The 26218-nt window shown below is 48.4% G+C and overlaps 1 protein-coding gene across 7 annotated transcripts in view; it reads right to left on the reverse strand.

The window, feature by feature from the left end:
* The window catches only part of RNF213 (ring finger protein 213), a 54478-nt gene that overhangs the window by 13863 nt on the left and 14397 nt on the right, over positions 1-26218 (reverse strand). For 6 of the 7 annotated variants that reach the window (XM_074847337.1, XM_074847339.1, XM_074847338.1 and 3 more), the window contains 33 exons: positions 26047-26202; positions 25312-25410; positions 24387-24509; positions 23796-23976; positions 23029-23202; positions 22599-22757; positions 21718-22310; positions 21252-21417; positions 20434-20651; positions 19754-19894; positions 19397-19558; positions 17812-18952; positions 15943-16136; positions 15412-15564; positions 11145-14738; positions 10123-10259; positions 9702-9797; positions 9127-9245; positions 8417-8539; positions 7643-7725; positions 6698-6845; positions 6215-6350; positions 5596-5784; positions 5001-5140; positions 4407-4561; positions 3840-4052; positions 3271-3452; positions 2485-2605; positions 2274-2374; positions 1824-2003; positions 1133-1296; positions 937-1039; positions 144-258 (listed from right to left, as the gene is read on the reverse strand). In XM_074847337.1, the coding sequence (XP_074703438.1) occupies positions 144-258; positions 937-1039; positions 1133-1296; positions 1824-2003; positions 2274-2374; positions 2485-2605; positions 3271-3452; positions 3840-4052; positions 4407-4561; positions 5001-5140; positions 5596-5784; positions 6215-6350; positions 6698-6845; positions 7643-7725; positions 8417-8539; positions 9127-9245; positions 9702-9797; positions 10123-10259; positions 11145-14738; positions 15412-15564; positions 15943-16136; positions 17812-18952; positions 19397-19558; positions 19754-19894; positions 20434-20651; positions 21252-21417; positions 21718-22310; positions 22599-22757; positions 23029-23202; positions 23796-23976; positions 24387-24509; positions 25312-25410; positions 26047-26202 (9759 nt within the window). The remainder of the gene's footprint in view (positions 1-143; positions 259-936; positions 1040-1132; positions 1297-1823; positions 2004-2273; positions 2375-2484; positions 2606-3270; positions 3453-3839; positions 4053-4406; positions 4562-5000; positions 5141-5595; positions 5785-6214; positions 6351-6697; positions 6846-7642; positions 7726-8416; positions 8540-9126; positions 9246-9701; positions 9798-10122; positions 10260-11144; positions 14739-15411; positions 15565-15942; positions 16137-17811; positions 18953-19396; positions 19559-19753; positions 19895-20433; positions 20652-21251; positions 21418-21717; positions 22311-22598; positions 22758-23028; positions 23203-23795; positions 23977-24386; positions 24510-25311; positions 25411-26046; positions 26203-26218) is intronic. The other variant, XM_074847340.1, reaches the window with a different exon arrangement.

Consider the following 26218-nt stretch of genomic DNA (forward strand, 5'->3'; position numbering starts at 1 on the left):
AAACTTCCCTCGGGGCTTTCTAGTTGGGCAGCTAGTTATGTGCACAAGAAACTTGCCTACAATTGCAGAAGAATTTCTATTCTTGACTTTTTTATTCCTGCAACAGTTTTATTGCCCAGCTCTTACCTACCCAGCACTCTTACCTCTAAGCAGTTGACAAAAAGCAAGTAGAGTTCTTTTTTATCATTTTTGTCTAGGATCTCGTTGTGCTCTACCCGGGACAGGTAGTGTTGCACATCATTTTTCACTTCATTGAAGCTACAGGAGAGAGAAACACCCCTTACCACAGCTGCAATACTTGATGGCTGTTACCTATGTTCTAAATCACGACTGAACTAGGAGTTGTGTCCACATGACGGGGGGGGGGGGTCACTCTGGATCCATCTGGAAGATGGAAAGCAACTGTGCCATGTTTTGCCAGATGTCATCTAGCTTCCAGTCTGAGCTAGGCTTTTGTCATCAACCACACTAAATTAGCATTTCTAGGGGATATCACCTGATCTCTTTTAAGCATCTGATTTAGGAGATGACCACAGTTGAGCAATGGCTCTGACTGCAGAGGGAGGCTGGAAGAGCTCGTGTGAATGGAGAGGTCTGTGTAAGCATACAAAGGACCCTTTGTGATTAAAACATCATTTCTTTGCTGATCTAGAGCGTATCAGTTAGCTACCTTTAGGTTACCTAAGCCACCCATGTTCAGCACAGGTTTAGGTTAGGAACAGCTAGGTAAACCTTGGCACCGACACAAGCTACATGCAAGCCAGCCAAGTTGCATAATTAATACAAAGGCACAGGATGAATTTCACCTGTAATGATTCAAATTCAGTGAACAGCATGGAAGTGAGGAGAACAATCAGACTGGTTTGATGAGGTCATGAAAAACAAAGCTGAACTACCCCCTCATGTAACATCCATCAGTTCCCTGACTGTGCTCACCTGTACTTCAAGAGGAGCTTCAGCATTACGGAGCGGATGATGGGAGTTTCATCCACTTCATCGTTAAATGGGGACAGAAATTTTGTGTAGATAGCAGGTTGATCTGTGGAGGTAAGAAAGAGACAAGTTTGGAGGGTGAGAAAGTGGCGAGAGAATCAGCCCCACGAGGCTGAGCGTCAGGATGAAGGGAGCTCACCTGAACCTTGCAGGAGGCTTCTGTGAACAAACAGCAGGTTGAGGAGCTCTAGGATCACCTCTGCCTCAGGGGGTTCATTGTCCTTAAAGCACATGGTAGTGACCACATCTATGAAGAAATTATTGCATCTCTGCCGGAACAGGGCACCTTTTGCTATGGCATCTCTAGGGGAAGGGTAAAGAGCATCAGGACAACATTCAAATACAGAACCCCTTAAATAATGGATGAAGCAAAGCAGGCACAGGCAGAAGTCACCAGGGTGAGATCCTTTTCCAGCTTTCCAAAGGGCTGGATTTGTGCAACACTTCAGCAGTATTGTCTGCAAGGGCTGTGTCACATTGACAACTAAGATCACAAATGGCAATGTGATGCCAGATACGTTTACTGAGAGTTTTTTGCCAAGCTATCACAGAGCAATCCAAGGGGACAAGCAGTTCCCTTGTCTGATTCAGCCTCTGACAGTGCTTTAGCTTACAGGGGTTTGTAACTAGTTTTCTTACAGCGGCCAAGGCAACTTCCTCCCTTCTTTTGAAACAATAAACAGAAAATGGACAGGACCTGTTCCAGTCCTAAAAAGAGCAGAGTTCCCTCCACCCATTCTGCTCGCGTTGACAACTTCAGAGCTGCAGATCAGAACTCCCTCACGCAGCCAGCCCCACTGCAATGCTTCCACCCTGGCGAGGGCGAGTACCTGAGCTCCACCGAGACGTCTAAATCAACATCGCCCACGGCAACTTTGCAGTATGGACAATGCATCTGTGCTGGTACCAGCCACGTTCTGATGCATTTCTGACAGAACACATGGCAGCACGGCAGGCAGACGGGATCCTTTGGCTCTCCTAGGCAGACTGGACATGACTTCAGACCGTGTCTGTAATTCAGAAACAACAATGAACACAATCGCCTCAGTGCTGCCTTACCAAAAGCCTTTAATAAGATGTTCATCTGCAACTAGAGCAAGAGGACATAATGTAAGACCTGTTGGCTAACCCTTAGCTTCAGGGTGCAGAATAAAATGGAAGTTATTGCTCCTCATTTGGCTTTCATTACACTGCATGCAGCTCTGTCTTACACCCAGAGATATGCTGGCAAGATGGGCAATATTCCTACTGCACCCTGCGACTTGTCTCAATGTCACTACCTGTAGAGCCTGTGGCTGACTTCATCCTTACATTGGCACAGTACTTTCATCATTGCAACAAAAGTTGGATGAGTCTTCATGTCCGAATTGTGCTGAAAACACTGCAGAGGAGAAGGACAAAGCTAAATGACTCAGCAATAACACCCGAGACAAAAATTCACATCATCAGCAGATGCAAACAGGGAAGAGGTGAAATCACATCTTTACTTACATTGGCAAGAAGCAAAGTATATTTTTTCACTAAATTCTCAAATTCTGGCATCAGAGTGTTGATGCCAAGCAACACATGTTCTACAAACAGAGACATGGAGAAGACCCGGTCCCAGCAGACTCTGTGGGAAGGAAAGTGTGATTTCAGAAAGTACAATGATGAGCTGAGAGCATGAACGGAAGTGCAGTGTCAGGTCAGTCTCGTGACCTCACTGCCTTTCACACTCAGCACTGCAGAATTTGTTGCTTCTCACTCAACTTCTTGCTCCACCCTTGGGTTAATCAGCCCTGGCTCTTTGTCAAGGACAGAACACGTACCAGCAGCTAACCGTGAGCTCACAGCGTAGGAGCTGTCCTGTAGACAGCACTGCAAAGACCTTCTCACACCTCTAACTTCTACACCAAGGAAGCAATAAAAAAAAAAAAAAAAAAAATCAGAATTAACTACACTTTCTTCGCTTCAGTTAAACTAAACAAGGTCTGTGGAAAACTGGGGTAGCTCTCTGGGCTCGTCTTCCAAGAGACAAGACTCCATCTTAGTCGCAGTGAAGCTCCCCATCCCCCTTTACACACAGGGGATGAAGGGGGGAGATGCTGCTGCTTAACAGGCACCTCAGGAGAGTGTTAAATAACCCCTGAACCCAGCTGGAACAAGCTGGATGATACTGCCAGATTTAGAGGGAGAATCTAAAAAGGGAGAAAAGCAGCACCAGAGCAGCTTTCAGCCTGTACTAACATTAACAGCAAGGCAAAAGATCAAGATTGTGAGCAGATCTGTGCTACATACTTCAGATTTTTCAGCAGCTGATGGCACCAACTCCCAGTCCTTTGTAAATCCTTCTCTTTACAAAGGAATTCAATGGGCATACGAAGATTCTTCACTTTCTGCAGCCAGGTCTCTGGATGGGCTGTCTGCACTTGATTCTCCAGCTCTTCAGCACATACCATTGCAGCTAGCACATCTAAAACCTAGATACACACACAAGGTTTAAGTATAACAGCAGTTGTGTTTCAGAATTATTTATGAACCTTGGACTCCCAACGTGGTTTTGCTGTACCATGTGTTCTACTGAATAACGTTCTAGCTGATTATCCTAAGCTCTGGAATTCTCATGCTCATGGCCCGGATCATTAGCACATCCTATTAACTGATGCAAAAGCAGGGCAACTATTTTAAAACCTGCTAGTAACAACCATAACATAGCAGATTACTCCTAATACTGAGGATCCTGACTGAGCTTGCGCCTCCCACTTCACTGTTGCTGAGATCAAAAGGAGCCTGAACACCAGCTAATTCAGTGAAGCTAGAGCTCTCTGCTGGGGCTGAGGATCACAAAACACCCGGAGTGACCCTACCATCTCAGAATGTGGAATTCCATCTCCTTGCTGGTTAACAAGGTAGTCAACCACACGAGGGTGTACAGCCAGGATCCTAGAAAAGTTCTGCAGGCGACTCTTGAACTGACTGTATCCAAGGTGGACCCAAGGCAAGGACGGCACCGTCTCCTCTCTCCTGGGAGATGCTGCCTTCCATTCCTCTATGCAGGATAAGAACGCACTTCGCAGACACTGGAAGTTTAGAAAGAAGTTAAAATCAAAATGAAAAAAGAACTTTTATAATTCATTTGTACTGGAAATCCTGGCAAAATCCTCTGAAAGAAGAGAACCAGTACTTGACAAAGACAGACTTAAATGATGTGTCAGTTTTTATAGGTGCTCCTATAGAAGTGCTTTTCTGAGTAAAGTCTCAGCAATTCCAGCAGCCATTCAGTGTCAAACACCTCCGCTTTGTGGCCACCCTGCTACGAGTCTGCCTCGGCGGGGGATTTTGCCTGAGAAGGCGAGACTGAAACAGAAACGTTCACACACATCATGCTCTTCTCTCCATCCAAAGGATCTCCAGCTCGCGTTCCAGACACTGACCTGCAGCTCCTCTAGCGACGACACACCAATGGTCAGGACAATAAAGTCTGTGGTGTAGCACTGGAAGAGCATGTGCCTTTCTTCCTCACTCAGAGCAGAGAGGAATTTTCCCAGTGCCGTTTTCTGGAAGATATCCACAAACTTCTCAGCTTGGTCTGGAAAATGAGAATGCAGAGAAAAGCTGAATATTAGGAGGAGGGTGGGTTTGACACAGCTTCTATCTGAAAGAGACTGACACCTGATTAATCACTGATCCATACAGCACTGCCCTCATTCAGAGCACTAACGAGGGATTTGAGGCCAGGCCTTCTCCACCCAGGCACCAGTGACTTATTTATGGAATCTTACCTTGGCATTAACTCCTGGAATTTCCACAGCATTTTGAATACAAGGGCACAGAACACATGAGAAAGACTAATAGTGAGAAGCACAAAGAAAAGGCAGTTGCACAAAGCTCTGTTGGCTCCTGTCAACACAGGGGGATTGAAGGTGACTCCAGGGTCACAGAAAGGTAGAGGCACAGTAGTGAAAAATAAGTTTACAGGGCAGGTGGGTGGAGATGCTCCGTGTCACGAGCTCAAGCCAGGCTCTCACCTTCAGTGTTTTGGATATATTGAGCTTCCAACCATAGCTCATCCAAGTACTCCTTTATCCTCCAGCTGAAGGGCATCTCATTCCCAACATCAGCAGACACCGTCATGTTGTTCTGCACCAGAATTATCTCTGGCTGAGAGCTAGGAAATTAAAAGGTCATTAATGCACTGGGCTTTTGCCTGGGAAATGCATTCAGACAACAGAGGCAGGAAGCTGCAGAAAGCAAGAAATTAGCCCCAGAAGGGGAGGAGGGAAGGGGAAGAACTGAAGGACTCATCAATACAGCTCATCCTGCCAACTGTGTAGCATTAGGACTCACTCAGGAAGCCGTCCCTGGCAAAAGGGCTGCAGTGGCAGGACACGTGGGCTTCAGGGGCTGGGCGAGAAGCGTGAGCATGCCAAGAGCTAGAGAGCAAAGCCCGGGAGTACTGGGAATAAGGTAGAAAGAACAGACGTCAGACAAGTCACCGAGAACTGCCCTGCTGCCTTCGGCACAGCGCCGGGCAGCAGCCAAGTGTCAGTCTCCCACCTGGATTTCAAGGCAGCACTGAGCACGGCCAGCCGAGCCCTCCAGCTGCTCTCGCCAGCGGCTCACCTGTTCGCACCCACGCCAGAAGGCACAGTCAGAAGTTTTGTATCACTGAAGATGAACATCCACAGGTTTGTCACCCACTCAGCTGCCGGCCTGACCAACAGCTCCAGATTGCCATTTCTGTCTATGACAGCAATCAGGAGAGCCAGGAACGGAGTGATCACTTTCTGGACCCGCTTCCACAGGGTGTGCCTTTGGGGGCAGAAAGAGACCGAGAAACCCAGAGGGCAGGTGAGCATCACTATCAGCAAATCTGGAGGTGGTTGTCTCGAAAAACTGCTGACACTTGCATGTGAGAAAAATCCTAATCCTGCCTTTAAATGGAAAAAATACCACCAATAAAACCCCTACGCTTCTCTCACTTGCGGCTCGCCTGGAATCCCACTGTTCCACTCAAAGCACTTGTGCATTCCTGCCCCAGTACAGCCCATTCAGCTGTAAAGTCACTCTCCCTCAGGAGCCAGGAGAGGACAAAACCGCCTTCGGAGAGTTTCCAGCACAGACTGGAGACTGACACTGCAAATATTCAGATTACACAGAACTGCTGGCTCTGCTGCACAGTTGCCATTCGCAGACTTCTCTTGGAAGCCCGCAGGTTACCAGACACTGCTGCTGTCCTCACCTGAAGGTGCCTGCCTCCTGGAGAGCACTGAGGTTGGAAGCCTCCCGAAGAACCCAGTTTTTTGGGTGAAGGGAATTTTCTTCTTGCTTCTTCAAAAGGTTGGAGAGACGAGCCTTTGTTATCTTCAGGAAAGAGGCTAGAAAACAACAGGGAACTTGCATTTTCTCTTCTATTGGCACTGGATCCAAATCCAAATATCACACCAAGCACAGCATTTTACAGTTGTTTCAATAATGAGCCAACCAGGAAAAAAACAACCACCAGAGCTAGCCCAGCCAGAGAAAACGCCACGACCTGAACTGCAGGGAAAGCCCTACAGCCAAAGGAGCGACAGACTGCAGCAGACACGTGTGTGTGGGAGACTGCCTGGGAGATCCACCTTGCCTACCCCTGACCTTTGGGTCCCCCCTGAACTAACGTACATGTTTTGGCAGGCCCCTAGATGCTCAGGGACGCTACCTGCTGCAGCCAGGAGGCACGTACCTTTCAAGTCATCCTCTTTGGACAGAAGGCCAAGGAGAATCTTAATTCGTTTTCTGCTTCGACTAAGATCCTCATTTTGGTCCCGCAGCATCCCCACAGCACTTTGTACACAGGTCCTCAGGAGTACAGTGGTGTCCAGGATTTCACCCTTCCCAGGGACAGCGTGAAAACAAGTTCATTACTCTTCAGTTTTACACCCTCGTCCCCAACACATCCCTCTTAAAGTGGTTATAGTGCTCTCTAGAAAGGGCCTGTCCCCCTGCATCCCAGCTCCCTGTTTTCCTCTCGTCTCAGGCTGCAAATTTAAGTTCTTCTTTTGCTTTCAAGTACATGACGCAACTCCTATGGCCCTTTCAGATTAGCAAGCACCACAGCATTTGTATTGAGGTAAGACTCCTATAGGAGGAAGTTTCAGCAGTTCAAGGAAAAAAAAAGTGGAAATTATAAACACGACTAGGGAAAATATGCCCTCCCTGGGAGATGCTTAGGCACTGGAGGGGCAAAAGCCACCTTCAGTCACCCTTGTCCTGGACATCCTCCAGCTGATGCTGCCAGGGGAACATGAGCCAGTCTTAACAGGGCTGCAGCCCAGCAAAGACCACAGCCAACCCTGGCACAGCTTCAAATGCACCAACGGCTGGAGTGGCAGCCTCAGGATCACAGTTCTCAGCTTCAGGGTGTAGAAAAACAACAGACACTTAAACCGGGTTTTTAAAAATTAGGAGTATGAAATGACTAAGGAATTAGAGGGTCCTTAGAATGGTTTACTACTTTAATGATGCTGATTTTGATTGGGCTGCAGGAGGAGGAATTTGTGTCTGATCGTTAACATTCACAATGCAGATAATATTCCTGATGGATTTCAAGTGAATGCAGATGCAAAAGGTGTGTTGTGCCTACGGATGACAGAGAGCAGACAAGTAAACAAATGTATTCTGAACTGACCTCACAGTGCTCTGCTTCTGGCACTGGCGCTTCAACCTCCACCTTGCTCTCCTCCTGTTCTCCATTCACAGGCAGAGCTGCAACTAAGGTGTAGAATTTTTATTAGAGAGAAGCAGTACATTTCTGCATCAGATAAGAGTTTATTTAGCAACTGCATCCCAGAGCAGCAGAACATCTGTCAGAGACCCATTATCACCTGCGTGAGTAGCTGAGATCCACCTCCCTAAACACAGCTACAGCTGCTGGGGCTGCCAAGCCTCACACAGCAAGAACTGGGAGAAATATGACACCCAGGGCTAATACACGAAGCTCTACCAGAATCCTGTGAGGCAGAATGGTGAAAGAAAAAAGCATAAGGAAAAACTGAGGGGAAAGAAAAAGTCTTTTCTAATCTTCCTACAGGTTTAGGTGAACAGATCTACATTCATTCAAGTGAGATGTTCTCTGGAGTGACTCCCTGTCAGGGGGCTCTGCCACGCAGCGTCTGCTGCCTCCCGTGCTGAGGCAGAGCTCTCAGGGTGTTGAGCAGTGCAAATACCACATTTTTGTCAAAAGGGGAAACTACCAAAATAACTTACTTGATGACCCAAAACTGCAGGAACAAACCAAATACAAATAAAATTTGGTAGCCATGTTGTAACCCCCCACAAAAAACAGATGCTGAGCAGGGAAAATAGCCAGATACATTGTACCAGGCAAAAGTAGCTGTACCAGCACCAAGCCTGGGACTGCATCTTCCCTCTTCCCCACTGGCACAGCCAGCACGCAGCTCACCTTTGGTTTTACCCGAGTCCTCACAGAACATCTGGCTGATGGTGAGGTTCTGCAGGGCCGTCATATCGGAGATCATGTCCTTGGATCTGCGGAGATCATCTATATGCACCGACTGCCACAGTCCTAAAGACAGAGGACAAAAATTTTAAAAAGTCATTTCATGCCTGCAGCATGCTCTTATAGAAGAGCTTCCCAGGAATTATCTCTCAGTGCCTGTGGGCTAGCAGTTCACAGTCAGAGTTTGCTTACTCTCACTTCTTGATGTGGAAAAGGAAAGCAGCAAGTCGCTTTGAACACGCTCACGTACACCACCCTGACTGGGGGGGGGGTGCACGCTACTGGGGGGCTTTGAGGCTCCTCCAGCCCACCACATGCAGCAGGAACCTTGCTGCTGAAAGCAGAATGTGTGAGCACGTACTCAGGAGCCTCCTGGAGGACAACGTGCCAATGCAGCAGCACGGTGTTTGCTGCTCGCCAGCTGACAAGAAAGATTCGTCTGCCAGCAGCAAGGCAAGGTGCTCCCGCAGAGGAGACCAGGACCCCCCCCCGGGACAGTCCCCATGGGTAGGAGAAGCAGCTCTGACAACCCACAGGACACACCGATTCCAGATTTTAAGCATTAAAAAGGAAGGTGAACAAGAGAGATGCTGCTCTGGTATGCTTTCCTGAAGCCAGCCGAAGAGCGAGGAGCGACAGACGGGCAGACCCACCTCCATGAAATCCCACATAGGAGCTTCCTCCTTCCACCCGGGAAAGCTTCATGATAAAGTAAACAAAGACAGAGACTTCTCCCAGGTCCACCCTGTTGATTTCATTAACAACGGTGTATCTACAAGAGAGTGGAAATGCTGCTGACAGATCAGACAGACAAAAAGGCATGGCTACAAGTCTTTCCTCTGTAAGGGAGGGCACATTTTTTCCCCCCTTACAGACATAAGCGACTCGCCAACCCTGCCCAGCCGGCCATGCCGAGCCTGCCACCTCTAGTTACGCCTCCAATGACCCCCCTCATCCTCAAGTCCTCAGGACTTCTGGAGCCAACAGCAAGGATTCACACTTCAGAGGGGATTATCTGGTAACATGACCCGGCCTAGCTTATTTTGTCGTGGGTTATGAATTATTATTTGAAATACAATTAGTGCTTCTACATTCATTCCACTACGGAATAAACAAAGGATCACTCGTTCCTGATTCTGAACCCCCCAGAACATCACTGATCATCAAATGGTGGTGGGGAGTCGCCAAGCAGAACAGCTAGCTGGGGACCACTTCACACTTGACTTACTTGGCTGAGGCGATGAGCTGGGCATTTTGAGAGCCATCTTCAAAGTCTGTCTGAATAATAAGGATTTTATTTCCTGGTGTGGCATCAAGGAAATCTCTGAAGAGCGAAAGGGGATTTAAAAGAAATCACTAGGTGTAAAAACAAACCGTTAAAGCCTGTAGAAACAGTCACTCCACATTAGCTTTGGCTGCTGCAGGCAGAAGGTGAGATTAAAACACCCATCCTACAGCGATGGGGTAACTTCAAAACCCCCTCTCAGTACGCTGGAGCTCATACAGTTGGCACCGAGCCAGGCCACTGCTGGGCACAGCACGGCCTCCTGCCTCCCTTTTCCATACAGGCTACTCCGAGTGTTCAGCCCACGCCTCCTTCATGCAGGTGACAGCCCGTTCAGAGCAGGATAACACAAAACCAGACCTACCGGATGCCCTTCAGGAATGAGTACTCCGTGTCAAACTGCTGCAGGAACAGGATTTGAGGCCTTTGCGCTTTACCCCGCACTTCCCTCTCCAGACAAGCAGCGTCAGCGCTGGTGAGAAGCCTCGAGAAGGTGGTGACCTGGGAGTGCAAGATGTAGGTTTGTTCTTTGCTCAGGAATGCAGTAGAGACTGACTCATCTGTGCTCCCAGATGCTGCTAACTTGCTGCAGAGCTGGACTGCACTCCAAAACAACATGCATTTGCCCTGCCAGTAGGCAAAGGGTCAACATGGGCTGTCACAGCAGCCCAGGGCCACTGCTGGGTAGCTGGACACAGTGACTCGTGGTGCTGCCAGAGCTGGGGCAGCTGAGAAGGGGCAGCCAAGGCTTTGAAAAACTCCGTGTGAGCCCTTCCCATGCTTCCCTGCCAGGCTGCCTTCCCCACCACACTGCCAGGGAGCGACGAGTCCAACCCCAGGAGAAAGCACACTGTCTCCATGTGAAGCAGGAGAGGAAGAACTTCTACAGCCAATCTCAGTTGAAGTTCTTTAGCTTTGCTACTAGGCAAAAGTAAGCCAGAGGTATTCCCATTACAGGCCTGCCAGATCTCTCCATGTTTGTGGCTTAGGTGGGTTAAAATCTTTCGTATCTTTAAGACCAGAGGCAGACACAAAGAAATGAGGGTTCAAAGGCTCATGAGGACTTTTTCTGCAGCCAGTTTTGCTGGCTGCATATGCAGAGACAGAACTACTCTCAAAGTGAAGAGATGCCTCAGCTGCCCAAGCTCACTTAAAGCCCCTGCTTGCCAGGGAGCATCAACTACTGCTCCACGCACAGCAGAGGTATTCGATTCCTCAGGACGCAACAACAGGCTCGCCAAAACGCCACCTCTGCGCAGCCGGGCACTAAGCAGCGAGGCCGTTAGCGAGTTGACTCGGGTGTAGCCATCACACAGCCCTGGCAGGGTAAACTGATACCTCAGCGCAGGCGGGGAGGGTCTGGAGGGGACTCTGCAGGACACTCACCTCTGTAAAGACTGTTTGGTACCCAGCCCCAGCGTGGACATGAGCTCGGAGGAAGTCTGCGAAAGACGTGTGCTGCTGCTGCTTGAAGTAGATATTGGCCAGAGAATCTGCCATGAACAAACCCACGGAGTTGCAGAGGCGGATCACGGCGTCCGGGGTGGCACAGTTCAGCAGGGCCAGCTGCGCTTCCCTCTTCACGCAGCGCAGGAGCTCGCTCGGACGACACGCCGGTCTCAGCCTCTCCGTGGTCTGCAGGACCACCGAGGCGCAGGTGGTGGGGTGGTAGCCCACAAACACATCTGAAGGGCTGTATCTCTGCTGGCTTATGAAGTGCTCTTCTGTATTGGCCGCAGCGAACTCGTGCGCCCACTTCTTCAGCTCCTTCACGGTTTCTCTTTGCCCCTTGTCCAGCACAGTGCTGATATCCAGGTAGTGCTTTTCCAGCCTGTTGATCAGCGGGATGGGGAAGTGCTTATACACCACATCCTTCTCCTCGATGACGATCAAACGGAACTTGGGGTGCACTCGGCACTTCACCCGGTGGGTGCCCAGTCCCAAATCAACGTACTTCTGGCCAGCGAGGTACACATAGTATTGATTGAGGGCATCGTAGAGGCTTTCATAAAGGTTTTGCAAGTTGAGGAGCACAACCATCTGGCCAGTCTCCATACAGACCTTCACACGGTTGATGTTCCTGCATATCTGGGTATACTCTTGGTCCTTGGGGAAACTGGAGCCAAAGATAATTTCTGGCTGTTGTCGGGCAGTAAAAAAAGCTTGCTGGAGGATCTGCAGTGCTGCATAATTCTCAGTCAAAACAAGCAGGTACCTGCAATCACCATCCTGACCACTGCTGTAAATGTTCTGTCGCACCAGATCAATTCTACTGATATCATGAGCATGTATTTCTCCTTTTTCTGGTAACTGCGAGGTGAATATTTCCAAGGCATTGACATCATCTTTGCCCCCAAAGTTACGAAGAACAACTTCAGCTATGTCTTGAGGTGTTGGCTCACTTTTGGAGCTCTTAGCTAAGGCAAAAAACATCTTTATGAGGCTATAGTAGTCACGCAGACCAAAGAACTCCCTGTCTTGGGCCTTGCAAATCTTTTCATATGCATCTGCAAAGTGACAAAAATACTGCTCGACCTTCTGCAGAGCTCCTCGTGCTGAGCAACAAATCCCCTTTGCGCTTTCTATAAGCTCTTCTTTGCTGGGGTCACCACGTGAGACAAAGATGCCTCGATTCATTTTAGCAGGGTCCAAAGCCCAGTTGGAAATCCCAATGAAGCCAACCTTTTTGTGAGGAAGAGGGACATCATCTATGCAGCCATCTTCCAAAAGTGGATGCAAAGTCTTCAAGGGCATTTTGGGAGAGTCTTCTGCCAGCCCAATCTCATCCAAAACCACCACCGAGACATACTCCTCCAAGTTCTTCCCTTCCTGGAATCGAGCACAGTGCTTGAAAGTGCCTATGATTCCCTCTGGAGTGGAGAGAGGGCTGCACTGAAAAGACACCAGATGGATCTGCTTCAGGTCCTTGAACAAATCCGAATGAGCTGCTTGGCCCTGCATAGCATCGGCCACAATGGTTTTCGCAAGGGATTTGGAGCTCCCGGGCTTCCCAACAAGAAAGAGAGGGATTTTCAACTCAATGCAGATGACCATCATAAAGACATTTTCCTTCAAGGCCAAGTTTCTTGCTATGGTATCTCGGAGGTGCACGCCACTCAGGAATAAGTCCTGCATCAGGGTGATTTCTTCCAAAATCTTTTTCTGGGTATTGTAAGGTTTTGGAAGGACCTGGCTGATAGCACTCCTATATGCCTCCTTTTTTTCCAAGGATGCATGATAGCAGACCCCGACTGCCAGCACTAAGGACCAGATAACGTTGTTTCTCTCAGCGGTACTCTTTGGAGCTCTCTTCTCAGCAAGGTACTTCTCCAGTTCTCTCAGTAGTAGTTCACTGTGTGTGTGAAACCACTTGAAAACTTCCATGCAGCGTTCCACATCCCGCAGGCTGACAAAGCCGCATTCGTCGTCCCTCTGCCTCATGTATTGCTGGGAAGCAAAAAGCACTTCTGTGATCACCTCTGCTTCGAACTGCCCCACTGGGACGTGCTCAGAAACGCGCTGTACAATCTGCTGTATGTACAGTTTTTCAGTGAAGTTGTTCAGCTGCCCAAAGTCCCACACTAATGGGATCATGCTGGGTGGGAGGGCATGGACCCGGTACACGAGCTGTCTCAGCGGAATAGATCCAAGCTTATCCTTTGTCTCATCTGCTTTGACACGGTAGCCCAATCCAGCTAATTCCAGGCGCTGGATCATCTTCGGCGTGTGTTTACGATAAGGGTTGCAGGCTGCTATGATCTGCAAGCCAGAGCAAGAGACCAACGGCTTCCCCTGTACCGTGCGATCACACAGAACTTCCTTGATGCTGCTTACGGCCTCCGTCGTGTTGGCTTCATCGAAGAAGAGGACTGTGTCCAACCCGTGCTGCTCCTTATTGGTTTTAGCAAGGGCTTCTGCTTCTTTGATCCTGGCATAAATCATCTCCGCAGTAGTACCTCCGTGCACTTTTACAAGCTTCATGTTCTCCACCTCTACAAAGCTTCTGCGTAACTTGCACAGAAACTTTATAAGTCTGGTTTTCCCACAGCCTGTTTCTCCCATGATGACAACTGGGATGTTGCATCTGAATCGCATCTCAATGGCCAAGAGTTTCAGCATGTTGTCTGTCGTGAGCTCGTACGTCTCGTCAGGGTCTATTACCCAGGGGATTCCCAAAACCATGCAAAGCTTCTCCAGCTTCTCATGACGAGGCAACTGGTCAAATGGAACATTGAAGGGAACTCTTTGGAGTAACAAGCCATTGTACAACTGTGAAGTCATGACATTTCTCTTGATAACATTGCCATTCAAAGGATTAACGGCATCAACGCCATCACGGCCATTAGGCTGAAAGTGGAAACCGATGAATGTCATGGACACACGATCTTCATTGAAAAATAAATACGGATGAGGCTCAGACTCCCACCTTTTCCGAATGCGGAAAGGAAGAAGATCTTCTTCTGCCACGTTCTCCAGGCTGGAGGACCGCCTTCCTGAACTTTGATCAGAAATGTTTAGGGAAGGTGTTGCAAAATCCCTTGCCATTAAAATCATGAAGGTAACAACAAAGTTTTTAAAACCTTGCAAAGTGTCATGGACAAAGTCAGGGTTGCAAAAGACAGAAGCTTCACAGTCTCTCAGCTGAACATTGAGAAACCACGTGAAGTTTCGGAGTTCTGCCCAGGAGGGATCTGTCATCCCACAGTGCAGGAGGAACTGCTGCAGGCATTCTGCTGGGCTGCCTTCCACAGAGTGCGCTTCGTAACAGAACGTGTCCAGATTGCACCCCTGGTCGAATCTTTTCAGATACTGGAAAGGTCTCTGGAAAGCCTCACTGCAAAATTCCTCCTTGTCCATCCCTGGGTCTGAAGCATCCCCAGACTGGTTCCAAAGTGTCTCCATTTCTAGTACTTCCTTGGGAGACTTGCATGTTACTTTAGGGAACACATCAAAGAAATTATACTTCTGGCTCACTGACATCTGGAGTGGAGGAGAAGGAAGTACATCATCACAAAGCTGTAATCATCGTCACTTTGTTGAATCTGTTCCTAACAGTATTATTCCCTAAAATCACAGACCCAACTATAACAGCAGCTAGCCTATACAACCATGACACTTCTCCCCCTCTGCATCACTTCTTTCACTTAAAGTGCATCACAATTAATCCTATTTCCTCCCCCAGTCTCCTTCCTCTAACATCACCATTCGTTACCGCCAGCGCCTCCTCAGTGCGGCCCCAAAGAAAACTGAACCCAAGAAACTGCTGTTATTTATCCCTGTCCTTTCTACGCTCTGTTCTTATAGATGCATATAAATATTCTAGTACTTTCAAACATGTAAAGTAACATGAGGAAGATTAGATTTTGCATTTTTATGTAAACGTTACAGCAGGGCCAGAGAGGCTTGGACTAACAGGCCTTCAGAAATTACCAACCCAAGAAAACACCAACAGGTATAATTTACTGTCTAGTTTTAATATTACTTTGTACACCACCACTGTGGAGTGGAGATGCACAGGACACCCTGCCACGGGCAGGGGATTCCTACGCTATGTTTACAGTTGGAGTCTCTACAACTCATGTGCAGCTATATACAAACATATGGGCAAAATGACAGAGAAATTCAAAGAAATCAAGTACTGCTGTGTACATACATGTCTTGCTGCTTTCTTTGGCACGGGTGATACCTCGAGGATTTCAATGATATACAAATGGCACTTCTGTCGTAGCCACATATTTCCATTATTATCTGTCAGATACTGCAAAACCAACAGCTTGAACAGAAACTCTGGAATTCCACTTTGTACCTATCACAAGAAAAGACAAAGGCATTTCCTCTGTATTTATTCATCGTAACTGCACAGAGTCGTAGAACAGTTGAGGATCTCTGGAGATCACCTTGTCCACCCCCCCTGCTCAAAGCAGGCTCAGTTGCCCAAGGGCATGTCCAGTCAGATTTTTAACATCTCCAAGGTTGGAGACTCTGCAACTTCTCTGGGCAACCTGTTCTAAAGGTCGGCCACCTTGGTGGTAAAGAGTTCTTTATGTTACTTACTTACACAATAATTAGAAAACACGTCCTAGTGAAATGGCTTACTAAGAAACAAAAACTTTAAAGAAGCAGCTTCTGCAAGGATCCACTCAGAACTTCTAGGACAAGGCAGCTGTGGGAGGGATGTACTTACTGACGAGGTGATATCAAAGTGGAATATCATGGGCTTTGTCTGGTGTTTTCTCTTCAGAAAAGGCAGAAGAGATTTTAGCACTTTATCTTCATCCACTTCTGGTTCAATTAGTCTGATGGTTTTCAGAAGTTCTGTACAGTCAGGTTGCTCTTCTTGCAGTCTCTCATGTAGCCTCTTCACGTACAGAGATTTCCCTGTTACCATAAAAAAACCCAGAAGAATTAAAGCCATCAATATCAAACACATCATATTAAAGTCACCATAGAAAGAAGGAAGTCAAATGCTTAAGTACACTACCCTCTGAAATCTCTGAACCTTCCCAAAAAGCACTCCAGAAGAGGAAAGCCTAAACCTGGTTAGAGCAGCTGCAGCCTAGAATCAAAGCTGTTGCTGCTGGTGGCTACTGAAGGCTGTCATTGCCCACATGGCTCGTTTAGCTTAGACTACCTGAGAAAGGCTTTACTTTTTATTAGGACTTGAATCTATTCTATTATGTGGTTGTTTCTAAATTCAAAACATAGGGAGGAAAAAAAAATGGTTCTTGTCAAAGATAAGAGCACCCTCAAGTTTCCTGTCTCATCCTGTAGAAGCTGATTTTGCTGGCAGTGACTCAGGTTTGCTGCCTGTGGCTGCCTGGAGCCGGCAGCTGCTGCTGCCCAGACTAACAGGGGGAACGGAGACTGTGCCACGTCCACTGGCTACAGCCCATCGCACCCTTCCTGCTGTACGAGTGCAGGAGCTGGCAGTGGTAGCTTCATCCCATGAAGACTTCCCAGTTACAGGTGTCTGGGTGAAGCTCTCCTCCAACCTTCTGGAAGCTCCAAACTCACCCCCAGAAGGATGAAAGGTTTGTAACGCAACAAAAAAAGCTGGGTTTATGCAGCTTTCCAGACTGAAGCTAAGGCAGCAGCCATTCACAGATAACAGCCAAGAGCTGCCTGAATTTCTGAAGTTTGACAAAGGATGCAATTTGTTACCAAAACCGCTTTGGATTTTCTCACTGATCCCTGGAAGATAATGTAGCACACTTCCCCTTTTGAGCCCAACCTTCTTCACCGGGGCGGTAACTCTGTCACAGCCCAAGAGTGGCTGCTGTAAGGAAAAAGCACGGTCTGGTGTTGCTCCTGGATTTGTGCACAAGGTCTACACAAGAAACACACACAGCCGGACAGCCAGAGCACTCACTGGGCTACCAACCTTTGCCAGGACAATGGCCAAGGAACGGGGTAAGAACACAGCTGACACACAGCGACTCCTTCCCAGTATTTTTTCAGTGATTTGCAGCTCAAGAACTCCAGTGTCAGAGAGAGCATCTTGTGTTTAACAGCATTTGATGGATGTTTCTCTCATGACTGTATCTAATCACTTTTTAAGCCTGTGTAAAGCTTTGGGCTCCACAATTTAACTGAGTGCTGTTCAAGAACCACCTTCTACTGTTGCTTTTCAGCCTGCCGAGCAGTTTTACTCAATGTTCTTTAGCTTTTTGCATTCAGAGACAGCCAATGATTATTTCCTATGCAAGAACAACAGGCAGGTTTTACAACCTTTGTCCCATCTCATACATTTTCCTGTGGGTATATTTTAACCTCAGGAGGTCAGATTCATCCAGCATTAGCTATCTAGTTTATGTTAACAACAGAAGTCAGTAGAAAGTGACAGCTGTCAGGTTAGCAAGATGAACCATCTCTGGACATGCCAATCTCAGGACAAGATGAGCTGTCCTTACAGCCTTCACCTCACTCCACTGACTATAGCCTGAATCATCCTTTTTGACTAGATGCTTATGACTTGGGCAGAAAACCTGGCAAGGTGAACCCCCACTCTGCTTTTCAATACCCAGCAGACCCCACTTCGCATATGACATCTTACCCACACCGGCTCTTTTGGAGGACACAATCCCAACACACATATTGTCCTTGAACACGGAAGCAGCCGAGCTCGAAGGATGAGCGACTCTGTAGTGGTACTGAAGGTATCGCTGGATTTCAGCCAGCGGCCTCTGGGGTATCATGTGCACTTTGTACTGGCTGAGGACAGAAGGGATGTAGCTGTGCTCCCTCTCGCAGTTGCACAGGATGACGAGGCGATAGGTGCTGTTGTAGTGCTGCAGGTGCTGGAACAGCTCCTCTGCTCTGCAGCTGACATCGTAACTCAGCTCATCTGCGTACAGCATGGTGTAGATTTTCTCTCCTCCGCTGCAGGGAATGAGGCACCTCCTGAGGAAGAGCCCCACTTGCTCAGCAGTGGTCTGAGGAGTGCACAGGAGAACTTCATCAAAAGTGGGAAGGGGCTGGTTGGGGCTGTTCATGTAGAGAGCCAGAGCAGACGTCAGCACCTCGGAGCGAGGGCACGTGATGAGGTTGGGCTGACCAACGGACAGAAGATCCCGCGGGAAGTCTCGCGTGACCTGCGCGCTCTCCCAGCTGGCCAGGTTCTTCAGCCACCCACCAAGTGTATCGATATCCAGGCAGTTGGGGAGAAAGGAGCCCATGTTGCACATGTAGCACTCCCAGATGCACTCCAGCCGTGCAGTCAGGTCCTTCTCTCCATCCAGCATCACTTGGAAGTCAGAAACAGCCTTCCTTGAGGTGGGAGGCACCTCGCTCCTGGAGGCTCGGAGGACATCCTCCTTGCTGCAGTTGGGTTTTAGGAACGAAAGCATCATCAGGGCATCCTGGCTGGGCATCCCCTGCCCCAGTTCTGTGCACAGATAGACCAGCTGCTCCGCAGTGTAGTAGTTCAGGTAGAAATGCTGGAATCGTTTTTCGTACATGAAGCTTTTCCAACTCTCCAGGAAACTCTCCATGGTCTTGCAGAGGCCTGGGAGTACAGCTGCCCTGTCTCCTTGCCCTTCGAGCACTGGGAGCAGCCCCAAAGAGAAGTCTATAAGAACACACGATTCTCTTTTGGGTGAACAATACACGTGGGCAAGCCAGGAGCGGAAGAGCATGTTCCCAGCTGAATAAAGGTCTATAAAGGCCTGTGCAAGTCTTTGGACGTTGGAAAAGATCTGTGTGAGGATAGAGAAAAAAAAAACTAAGCTGATTTACCAAGACAAGTCCCAGTCATGAAACCACAGGGAAGAGTTTCAATGAAATTAAAGGCTTTGGTCCCAGGCCAGGTGTGTCAGGCCTTGTACAGGAGCAAAGACTCTCTGCGGCTTTTTAAACAGCAGTATCCCCAGGAAGGAATCCCCAGCTTGCTACAAAAGCACAACCACCCTCCCAGCCAAGAGCATCCCCAGTGCAGCCAGAGGGTGATGGTCCCAGTCCACTGTCCAGTCTCCAGCTTAGTTCCACCTCAACAGGGAACCAAGGAGGTGGGAACATCTATCTGCCTGCTACCACTCACCCCCCGCAACACAGCTGTAAACCACAGTCCCAAAAGCTGATATTCAAGGCAAAAATCCAACCCCAGCCTCAACATCAGTAACCCACTGGGTTTGAAATCTGACCTCAGAGAACTTCTCCACCTCCAAGCCTTGCTCCCCCTTTGCTGACATGAGCATCAGTTTGTTCTGCAGCTCGCGGAGCTCTGCCAGAGAGTATTTCCATGCTGCCTCGTTATCCCCAGCACTCCCCGGGAGGGTGAAGCGCAGGACGTTGTCCAAAGAAACCTGCCAGAGAACAAGTCGTTAGCACTGACGTGCACGGAGGCTGCACTCCTGAGGCAGGGCTATGCCCAGCAAGGGGCAGCAGCCCCCAAAAAGGAGCTGTGCAGAGCAGGAGAAAAGCTGTAGCACACTGCTGACCGGCAACGAGGTGCCGGCAGCGCGGTCTGCGGGAGGGGAGGGAGAGCCAAGCAGCCGCACCTTCTGGCCATCAGCTGGGGCTCGGAGAACGTATATTCCTCTGCTGTTGATGGCAGCTGCCAGCGAGAGTGATGACAGCTCCACAGAGCCGTGGCTCTCCTTCACCGTTTTCAACCACTCCAAGTGCTGAGCTGAAGCACGCTGTGGGAGGAGAAGACACAGCACTGCCCTAATCGCTCTGACCTGGCACTGCTCTCCAGGATTACACCTGCGGTCAGGACAAACAGCTGGGGCTGGCGTAAGAGTTTCCGGATGGGAAGAAAGAAAGGAATGAACCACTGGCCACAACCTGATCTTTCTGCACCACGGGAGGCTGAACAAACAGAGCCCACAGTGCTCCAATGCCTCTCGCTATAGAAACACACCCCTGCTGCAAAGAGTAAGACAGAGTTCCCAGCCATCTGCCCTCCCTCTTCTGCATCATTCAAACTCTTGCAAGAGCGAAGCTACACCATGTCACACTTGAAAGCCTCAGCAGCGCTCTGGAGAAATCTGTGCTGCACCAGTTACAGCTGCTGGTTTTGTGCCACAGAAACATAAGATATTTTTCTTCCAGTAATAAGAGCTGCTGTGATGTCCCCACACAAGTGCAACTTGCCCTGTGCAGTCAATCTTCCAGCCCCTCTTGGAAGGCAGAAACACAAGAGGATGTAGAGAAGACCTGCTCCAGCAGAACTCACCAGTTTCTTGGGAAGATTCTCATCACTGTCCAGGGCTCGCCACAGCTTCTTCAAGCAGCACATGAAGTCCTCAAACCCCGACTCTTGCCTAAGCTCATAGAGCAGGGAAGAGTAGCCATGCACAGTGTCATGGAAACACGCCACACGGTCCACATCCATGTCATTCTCCCCAGCAGAGATGGACGCCAAGTCTACAAATACCTTCAGCTCATTTATATCTTAAATGAGATAAAACACATCAATGAACCACCAATGAGACAGCTTTATACAATTCCCCATCACCACCTTTTAAGGAAATGCAGGAAGAATCCCTTGGAAGGGTTTCTCCTGTGCAGCTTTCCTCCACCCGCCCTGCCAGCAGCTCTACCAGGCGGTTCACCCGCTCTGATGACATCCTTGGCCCTGGCTTTTTTCCGTGTTGCCATGAAAAGCGGATTTGCAGCCAGGATGGAAGCGACACAAAGGCCATGTCTCCATGTGTACAACTGAGCTGGCAGACACACAACTAACAGACTGCTCCGTCCTGTTAAGGGATGGCCTCTGTTCTCTTCAGTGACCGGCCTGAGCCGAACTGCGGCCGCTACTCCACACCTCCAGTCCCAGCCCAGTGCTGGGGCAGGGCAGCTACCGCGCGCTGCACGAGGCTGCGGCGGCCTGGGCGTGTTTAACAGGACTGCTTCACACCAAAACCCTTGTAACTGCCAACACCAGAAGCTGCGAAGGCATAAAGCGTCAGGGATACAGCCTCGCTCCTGCCCCACACAGACCACCGCCCCTTCCAGTCCTATCGGCCTAACTCCTGCGTGAGCAGCACACACCTTTCAGTGCTTCTCGGACCCAGCAGACAAACTCCTTCTGCTGGGCCAGCTCCCTCAGACACCCACGACGGGTCACAGTGATCCCCTGCAGCAGTCTCTTGGCGTGCATAAGCTCGGGGCTGATGAAATCCAGCTTGTGTGTCTTGTAGGATTCCAGCTTTTCAGTCTACAAAGCAAGCGGGGCAAACATTCAGTCTGGAAATGGGAAATAGAACCCGTTCTCTGGCAGGGAAAGGAAACACCCCAAAGCCACACCTCAAACAGAGGAATAGCATCTTCTTTCTCTCTTTTAAGAAAGATTACACAAAAGCAGTTTGTTTGAACACTTAATTTTTATCTCAAATAAGCATTTTGAGACAGAAAATGGCTCTTGACAGACCGGGCTACACTTGCAGGAAGGCTCAGATTTACTCAAGCTTTCTGGCCAACACCCTGACGGTACAGAGCTGAAGTAGTGGATACTTACTATGTCCAACAAGTTTTCCAGGATACTGAAGTCACCAGAGAGGTTTAAACTCTCTTTGACATTGGCAATAATCTTTGCAGCATCAAAAGTTAAATGCATTTCATGGTATTGCTGGATCTGCTGAAATCGCTGATCAATCCAGCCTCTGTCTTCTCCGGGTCTCAGCTCACATATGGTATGTAGCTCAGTTTTGATATCTTCAGGATGATTTGTGAATTCCTGAAAAACTCTATCAACTGCAGAAAGCGTGAGACTTCCAGATCTGAGATCATTGTACAGCATTTCATAGCTCACAAAACAAGGGGAGATTAGACTGCTGAAAACATCATCAAGGTCCAATGCAGGAACAATGTTGTCGTCCTCCTCCTCTTCTGACCTTCCATACTCCTCTCCTGCTTTCTGCGCCGCTTCCTCCCAGAACTGCTGGAAGATCAGGCTGTCCTTGAAAGAGTGCATTTTCTGGGCAAACTTTTTCACTTCTGGGCTCAAGCTGTAGTAGGTCTGCAGGGGTCTGTTTCCCACGTTCACAACTGTATTTAGTCTTTTTGAGCGAAGATCTTCCAAGTGTTGAAATTCCACTTCACCTACATACACTTTAAGACAGAGAGACAGGTCAGAGACAGATCAGATGTCTGGCCTGTGTCCAGCTTCCTTCATCTACCTCGCCAAGCTGCAAAATGCTCCTGCACACATGGACCCCTACAAATATCATCTGATGCCCAAGCACTCACTTGATCCCTCAAATGCTCTTGATTTACTTCCCCCACCCCTCCTCATCCTTGCTGTGGTTTATAATAAAACCTGTTTACAAAGCCTAGTTGTTTTCGAAGAAAATTGTTTTCTGGAGTTGCCACTTTCAAACTGCTCCCCCTGAACATTACCTTTCACGGATGCCTGCACCTTCCTACACATGCTCAGGAAGGTTCCTATTGCTTTTTTCTCTTTTCTGAGAAGCGTCACTTCTTCTCGCCTCCTCTGCAGCAATTCTTTCAGTTGTCTCTGGAGTAGTTCTTTGTGTTCATTTAACAACTGCTGGTGCTCTGAAAAAAAAAAAACTCATCTGTAGTCACAAGGCAGATACTTCCCACCCCCTGCACCCGTAACTCAGGTTTGGACATGCAGAGTCACAGACAACACAAACGGGGGCTGGGAGCTCCGGATACAGGACAGAGACAAGGGCAGCGCTGTTAACTGCTGCAGCACCTCATCAGCATCACTAATCAGCATTGTTAAGCTACTTCAGTGATTAGTAGAGTTGGCCATGATTACTACAAGGATGCTAACACCACCACCCCTGCACGGTGCTCTTACTTATCTCCCAGATACAGATGAACTGTTTCTCATGCTGGAAAATCTCTTCCAGATGTTTCACAAGGATACACCCTTTCTGGATGTCATCGGTGACACTCATAAACACAGAGTCTGCTGTGGCCATGACGTTCTTTGCTTCATCTGTAAGTTTCTCTAGGAGCTCTGTGTTTGTTCCTGTTCCAGAAACAAAGCAAGTAAAACCTACATCAGCCCTGCTTCATGAAAACTAGGCAGCATCAATAACTATTCAATGTCATGATACAGAGCCCTTCCATCTCCCACTCGAATCCCTACCCAAAAGCCTGTGAACTCATCACGCCACCCTCCACCTCTCATGTTTTTCTGAACAGAAAAGCCAGGATCTCAGGAGAGCAATTCAGAAGCCTTCCCATGGAGAGCCCACACCCAAACCCATGGAGGAATCACAAGCCATTCTGATCCATTCACATGAGCAACACTTTGCATTTTTGTGTAGCAATAACTTATTAGAACGTCTCAGAGAAAGAAGTTATGTGCTACAAATCCACTCCCTCTCCAGGTTCAGCAGTCCAGGACAAATCCTGAAGCAGTTGCAGTGGATTAGCACAAGAGGAACACTAGCCCCCTCTTCCATAGCCTTTCCTCTCCAAAACCAGGCTGAATACCTTGAGCTTTGAGATGGGGAATAAAACACGAGCAGGACAATTTTCATATATTTGTTTGCTGCTCTGCAAAGTGGGAGTGACGAGGAGAGAACAGCTTTTCATGGACTCCTATGACAGACATACCATTAAAGCTGAAGGTGTGTTTGATGTCAGGCCACGTAAGCACATGGTGCAAAATCTCATCAAAATCATCCTCAGACTGCCCACTCTTGACTGGCCATGACTTCACAATAATAGTCGATACAAGCCGGCTGAATCGGCCCATGCTGTAGGAGGAGATCTTCTCCAGGAGATTGCTCTGAGTCTGCCCGAGGCAAAGGAAGCAGAGGGGAGGGATGGATCAGTGCTCAGGATTACACTGCATCTGTCTTTGCCTCGGGACCAGGCACTGGTGTCAGAAGTCACCCCTCCAGGGCTGAGGCACATTCCAAACGAGCCGTGTGATGTCGCCGACACCAGAAGCCATGATGGCAAAAGCATTACAAGTATTTTTCATGGACCCTTTATAAGCGAATCCCCATTTCCTGATTTCTTGTCAATTTTTTTTGTTGCTGCTTTAACAAACTTAAACAATCCACAGCAACTCAAGCAGTAAGAGACTGAATGTGCAACTCTCCTTCCACCACAATGCACATCCCTATACTATGTAACCAGATTTCTATGCAACAGGAAATCTGACTTTTCCTTTTCCTACCTTGAGGGAAAATACAATACCTGGCAAGCTGCAGTTACAGCCTCTGTAGCACAGTTATGGAAACACCACTCGATGGAAGAGTCAAGCTGTGTAAATTGGGAGTGCTGACAGCAGTAGACTAAGATTTGGTTAACTGGAGGCTCCTGTAGGGCAGAAGGGAGATTTCTTATCAGCTTAAAGTTTCCAGAGTGTTTCTTCTGAAAGCTTGAAATAGTGCTGTTTAAGACAGTAAATTTTTTGACTTAGTTCCTTTTAAGTTTCCTAGTGGAGCCAAGCAACAGCCCATTTATCAGGGCCTGGAAGAGAGATGAAACACAAATAAATGCTTGGAAAATCTTTTAGATTGTTTCCATCTAAAATGTGTTATTACTTAATATGCATCTCTCGAAGCCAAGCTTCCACCAGGAAATATTTGTTTCCCAATTACACCATGAAAATCAGTGGCTTAGACAATTTTGTAACTGATGTACAAAGGAGACAAGGAGGTATACAAGCTCAATTTAGAGGGGACCTACACAATTGGGGTGTGTTTGAGAGCCTGGACAACATAATTTCTGCACAATGAATGAAAAGAGACAAGCGCCAACTTTGCTTCTGTAAGTCCTCGGGCACTTACTTTACACCCACTGTTTCTTAAAACTACAGGAGTGGTAATTGCTTGAAAAGTGCAATTTTCTTTAAAGCACAAGGGGAGGTGTCACTGCGTGACACAGAGCGGGGCCAGCAGGCTGCTGCAGCCTGACGCCCACACCACACTGTGGTACATTTTCACGTCCAATTTCTGAGCCTTCAGAACATGGTTTAGAACAGCCAGTGGCAATTTTTATGACCAAAGCCACAGTGTTTCCAAGTGCCCATTCAGGCGCTAGAGGCTGTTCTCTGAGCACAGCAGAAGACTGTCTACCCGCTCTGAACTTGGCAGTGACTGCCTGTAGTCCACGCTACCTCCTGAATTCTTCTCTCCAGATCTGCAAGTAAAGTCTTCTTCCACCTCTCGGTGAACTGTCCATCTGGAAAGCTGATCTTCACAAATTCATTCCAGGCCTGCAGACGAGAAGCAAACAAACCCAAAACACTCAGTGCTGAGATTTAACATTCAAATGTGGAAATTAAAAGAACTATGCTGAGGAGAGGCCCCATGCTCCTCAGCCAGCCTGCAGTCCTTTCAGATGTTTCCATCCAGAAGAAAAAGAACACTCCCAGAGCTGCAAAAGGCAGCTTTTGAGCCCAGTGTCAAAATGTCCCAGCTGCTAAAGGAGACATTTGGATGAACCACTTCCACCCTGATGCTGGAAACTGTCCCAGGGAGGGCTGGGAGCAGAGCCGGGCTGTCGGGAGTTGCTCTGCGCTTGACTGCGGGAGGGCCCAAAGGACACAGCGTGAGCAAGACTAAGCTCCAGCTAAACACAAGAAGGGGCAGCTCCTCATCCCAGCAGTGCCTCTTGGAACAGGAGAAATAAGGTGAGCTGAGCAGAACCAGTTAGAGCCCTTTGCTTTTCAGCCCAACAGTGCTTAAAACAATGCAGCTTCTCAGCTTGTAGTCTGTGCTGCCTGTCCCCATCTCACTCCTTACCCAGCCACAGCAGCTACAGTTCCCATCAAAGAGCCATTAGACTTAAGACTATATGGTTAAGCTACAGTAAAACATCTTTTTATTCATATTACTAGATGATGACAAACCCGAAGTTCCCAATAAAAAGAGAATGTCACATGCTCCAGGTATTCTTTCAATAACTTCTGGTTTAAAGCATTTCTGAACCAGGTTCGAGTGTCTCTCAGAGCTTCAGTGAATACATCTACCACTGCAACTTCCTGCACAGCATCTCCTGGAACCTGCTGCACACACAGGAGA

Source organism: Strix aluco, chromosome 21 (genome assembly GCF_031877795.1).
Source record: "Strix aluco isolate bStrAlu1 chromosome 21, bStrAlu1.hap1, whole genome shotgun sequence".
Lineage (NCBI taxonomy): Eukaryota > Metazoa > Chordata > Aves > Strigiformes > Strigidae > Strix > Strix aluco.